At 39.0% G+C, this 5000-nt stretch overlaps 1 protein-coding gene across 1 annotated transcript; it reads left to right on the top strand.

The window, feature by feature from the left end:
• Nucleotides 1–2629: 2629 nt before the first annotated feature.
• Nucleotides 2630–3139, top strand: LOC138010567 (uncharacterized). The gene has a single exon (XM_068857549.1). The coding sequence runs from the start codon at nucleotides 2630–2632 to the stop codon at nucleotides 3137–3139; it is 510 nt and encodes a 169-aa protein (XP_068713650.1).
• The last annotated feature ends 1861 nt before the right edge of the window (nucleotides 3140–5000 follow it).

Raw genomic sequence — 5000 nt, 5'->3', positions numbered from 1 at the left:
CTAAAATTAGAAAAAATGTTTGCATCCGAGTTCTCTGATTAAGAAGCGCAGTAAAATAAATGGTTTTATTGCTGTTCAGTGATGTGACAGAAGCAGATGTTTCATTTTCAAGACTAATTGAAAGTTATTAGCCTCCATAGGAGTAAAATTGTGAAACGTAAGACTTTGAAGCGTCTGATCTTCTTTGTGAAGTTTGTTTTTGCAGTACTTTATTACTAAGGATACCGTTTTATAACAAAAACCTCTTCAACATAAACTTTACGAGTTTCTGAAAGGTACAAGAAGTTCATACCTCGAGATTTTAAACGCCGAACACAGGATGTATGGAATAAATTTAGAATGTGAAAACTCTTCTCGTGAATATTCCATGCATCGTCGGAGTCAGTCGCACAGTTCGTGCATCTCTTTAAATAAATACATACGTTGAGATTATGTGTCCTGCGCGGCCTTAATGGTACCCAGACTCGGCAAAACGCTTAATTTTTTGCCCCATTTTTGCATTTTAATGAGTGTGGGAGCTCAAAGTAATTGACAACAGCGGCAACAGTGGAAGAAAGGAGTTATTGAGAACCCAGAGGACGAAGCACTGGGTCATAGCGTCCGTGATCAGTCACGTGTCTGCGTGTGTTGTTGTCATGTGATTGTATCGAAGGTTGTTGTCAGTTGTGCTGCTTTCTCTATCAGCTGCAAAAAAATACTTTGTTAGACATCACGACAGCAATAAAAACGTTATGAAATTAAGTTTTTCTGTTATTCGTCATGTAAGAGATAAAAAAATTAGCAAATCCAGTGTTACTATGGAGACAGGCTGACGGGCTATTATTATAACCAATCACAGCGGTTAATTCTCAACTGATTGCACTTGACGCTCTGTAGTTGATATAGGGATGAAACGATTGTAATTCTTCATGTCTTTTTTCCTTTTCTTATTTTCTTTTCTTCTTCCGGATAACATCCGACAGCAACGAATAACTACAATAGTTGTGGCCCTCTACAACTAATTTACAGGCATTGTACACAACATCAGTACTCTTCGACGTGCTATTGAAAACAGTTATGAACAGCTCAGGTGTACTTTAAAAGCAGTGAAAGTTAATATCGAGTGAAAACAAAGTTATGTTCATTCAATTCCACAAGCTACTGTAATAACAGCACGAGCACCGTTTAATTTTAATAAATGACATCTTAACCGAAGTCTTACTTGCAAGTTCATTTCCGTAGCAGTACTTTGACAAATTGGACAGTAGAATTTAAAATGAACTGTACCTGTTGGTTATCATGCACTGGAGTGCAGAGAAACACACCAAAACTCACGATACCCTGTTCACATACACACGCCTTCATTTCCGTTGTGGTCACCTGTTAAACAAAAATATAGCTCGGAAATTTTCCACTTTTTTGTGAAAACTCCAGTGCAATTCTCATTTCACTTGTTAATGTTTTACCAAACTGCTAAAGGTTCTATTTTCCCGCGTTTTGGCTGAACTCGACTGTTCGGTTTAAAGCGTCACTATCGGGAATGACCCGGAAAGCGAAATCTGGCAAACACATGAAGAACAGAGGATCGTGAACACTCTAACGTTCAAAGTGCCTATGAAGTAAAAACAAAGCAAGAGGCCATAATTGCCTTCCCAAGGTGGCCGGGTACCAGCAGAAGCTGGAAACAAGAGGCGCACTTCAACGTAGTACTCACGAGAAATATCGTTTGATGAGTAAAACAGCGCTTTCAAAAAGCTGTCCGAACATCATGAAACACCGAGAGCTTGAGACTTTTAAAAATGGAGAGAAAATTTGACGAGAGGACACCACTTAATAACCATTTTCGAAATATACGTTTCCGCTGCGCAAAAACGTTTACGCTAAGATTATGTTTAACCCGTGGCGGAACAAACTCGTTTTCAAAACGTTTCTCCGCGTTTCCGCAAGCGCTTTCACGATTATACGCCAAACGGAAACAGGAGTTTCCATGACTTCCATGATAGGAAACGTGACGGAAACATACCGAAAAGTAGTCCAGTTCCGACGTAACCGCAGCGACGGAATCTTGAATACACGTCTGGTATCCGTCATCGGAAACGCATGCTAGCCGTTATGTTTCCGCAACGGTGTCACGCGATTCCGCAGTGCATTTCGTCCTGTGTAATGGCCTTCACTCGGCCTTCGAAGAGGCAATCGGAATTTCTTTCATTATTTTATTTTCAACATAGCATCCGTATTTTGATCATGTACAGATAAATGCACAAATGTCAAGAAATTGAGATATTGTAGCAAATAAACGACCTGTCAAAGTCTCAGGGATATCCCGTACTTGAGTGATTCACACGCTAAAACCCAATTTTAAGTTCATTTCAGAAAATTCTCTTAATTTTAGTTTATTTCTCAGATTAAGGGCTTGTTGAAAATAAGAAAAAATCAAGAACTTCTCTTGTTTTAAGATGATTTTTTTTCTTTGATTTCCAATTAAATAACCTTGTATTCTTAATATTAGACCTTTGATTCGGTAATCTCGTACCCAGATCTCTTGTGGCGAGCGAAGGCGACATCTGGTCAAATCCGATTTGCACACGTGATGGACTGTCAGGAATGTGACAGGCGATGAAAGAGCGCATGCCCGAAATAAGGCCTCGAAATGGCAGCCGTCTACGATACCGATTTCAATAGAGCGGTGAAATTTTCCCTAGCAAAACGCGGAACGCCCGATATATGTTTAAAACCAAAACAGTTGGAGGCGCTAAGAGCCGTTGTGCAGCAAAAGCGAGATGTGTTAGCCCTCCTTCCAACAGGATACGGCAAGTCTGTAATTTATCAGCTTGTACCAAATATGTGCGACTTCTTGTTTCAAGGCAGAAATTATTGCTCGATTGCAATTATTGCGTCGCCATTGACCGCTTTGATGATGGATCAAGTTGAGAAAATAAAGAAGCAAGGACAGTCGACCGCAATTATCCAAGCTGAATGTTTGGAGGCGGATAATTTGAATGATCTAGAGATAAATGTACATGGTGATCCTGTGGAAAATGTGTTACGTGGACGTGTCAGCATATTGTTTTCTCATCCTGAAGTGCTTGTCAGCAATAAAAAATGCAGGGAAATTTTGCTATCGGATGTGTATCAAAAAATCGTAGTCTGTGTTCAGTAGATTAGTAACGATGGGCCATAAAAGTCAACAAATTATAGAATTTCAAATTACTCAAAATTTCTCGACTATTTTAATTAAATCCTTTTCAAGCACAGTGGTTAGACCGGAATAATTCAAACTGAAGGTCCTTACCTATCAGGCTGGAGCGTTTTTCGTGCGTACATTTGGATAATTCAAGATGGAAAGTCAAGATTGTCGTCGCTTTGTAAACCCTTTCAATTATTCGATGTTGTGGAAATCTTGCAACTCATACTGAAACTATATAATCTGTTTACTTTTCTCAATCAGACAGTCAAAAAACAGCCATCTTTACGGACTCCTAAACTTACTGGAGGTACGTCTTCTTTAGACTTGGCTTTACATTAAGTTTTAAGTAACGCGAGCCTTAAATATGGTAGGTGTTGGGTAAGTTTAAGTTTCACATTTAGAAGACATCAATAACGAACATTTGAGTGATCAGTAGTGAAAATAAAGCCTGAAAAAATTCAGGCTTGTACGGGAATGGAACCCACGACCTCTGCGATACCGGTGCATAGTTGACTGCAACGCGAGAGGAGAGCAGTCTTGAGAGCAAAATGAACAAGTCGCTGGTTTGGCAAATCTACGGTTCGGATACTGATGTAATAACTCTCTCCGCTGTGAGTAAACTTTCTTTCTTTTCCAGCTTCCTTAAGGTATTTCCAGAACAATTCAAGGTGTCATTTTCTTGAAAATCAACTCATTTTGTAGCGTTCCGGAGAGGAGCGTTACAAACTTGTAACAGCATATTTGGTTTCGGTAAAATCTTGCGAAGATAATAGGAACTAAATGACTTGGTGAGAGGGCTTTCTTAGAAAGTATTAGTAAAGTTATAAAATTGATATCGCAAATAACAGGGTTTATTTAGTTGCAAAGGCGTTTCTGAATTACGACAAATAATAAATACACTGGTGCATCAGCAAGGCAATCATCCACCTCAGGCCCAAAATATTTGATGACAACAGATCAGTATTCCTCTGGACTGGTACGTGTCGAGTTATTATTTGTGGAAGCCAGTCAGAGTTGCTTATTTTGGAAAAGAGGAGGCAGGGAACAACCATCACACTCGGCGAGAGTGAGCACTACCTTTAATGCGAGGTTCACGGTGGAAAATATATTTTACTTTGTTCAAGATAGCGAGGTTACTTACCAGAACATCTCTTTTATGAAACTGCTCATTCAGCTTATCAAGGTAGGAACAGGGGCTTTTTCCCACTATCACCGCCGAATGGGCTTTTTTTTTTCTGTTAAAAACAAAAAAAGAATTCCCGGAAATGAGCTAATCACAAGCGTAAGCGAAAGCGTAAAGCAAGCTTTCCTAATTTTTTTGTTTATTTTTTTTCAAATCAGTTTTTCTTTTAATTAAGATAATCATTTCACGACTTCCCGTTACCAGTTAATCGTATCTATAACAAAATTCGAGAAAGAAATCAAAGTAAAATTGTTTGGGTAAAAAAGGCAACAGTTTTCAATGCGAGATGCGTAAAAAATAACTCCGAGCATTAAAAGTGCAACTGTCCTCTTGCAGCGCGCGCGATGGCGCGTACTATCCAATAATTACTTAGGGAAGACTCGTACACTGTCCAATTACTGCTATAATAATACTCGTGATTAACAAATCGGACTCCCACTTCGCGGTCGTCCGATTTTGTAAATCACTCATATGATTACAGACCGATATGGACTCCACTCGGTCCTATTACCATTATAAATCATAGCTGGTGATAACCAATCATATTCGAGAATTTTCTTATAGTTATGATTAGTCGCTGCAAAATATCAGTTGGAAACACTACATCATTAGCGACTATTGTTCCCTCGAGATTTAATTAGCGAGTGTTTC

The sequence above is a fragment of the Montipora foliosa genome, chromosome 1, assembly GCF_036669935.1.
Source record: "Montipora foliosa isolate CH-2021 chromosome 1, ASM3666993v2, whole genome shotgun sequence".
Classification (NCBI taxonomy): domain Eukaryota; kingdom Metazoa; phylum Cnidaria; class Anthozoa; order Scleractinia; family Acroporidae; genus Montipora; species Montipora foliosa.
The sequence above is the reverse complement of the archived record's forward strand: the minus strand, read 5'-3'. Positions and strand labels throughout refer to the sequence as shown.

What these genes read in the sequence shown, in the direction of transcription:
- LOC138010567 (XM_068857549.1), top strand. Translation starts at nt 2,630, where the DNA reads ATGGCAGCCGTCTACGATACCGATTTCAATAGAGCGGTGAAATTTTCC.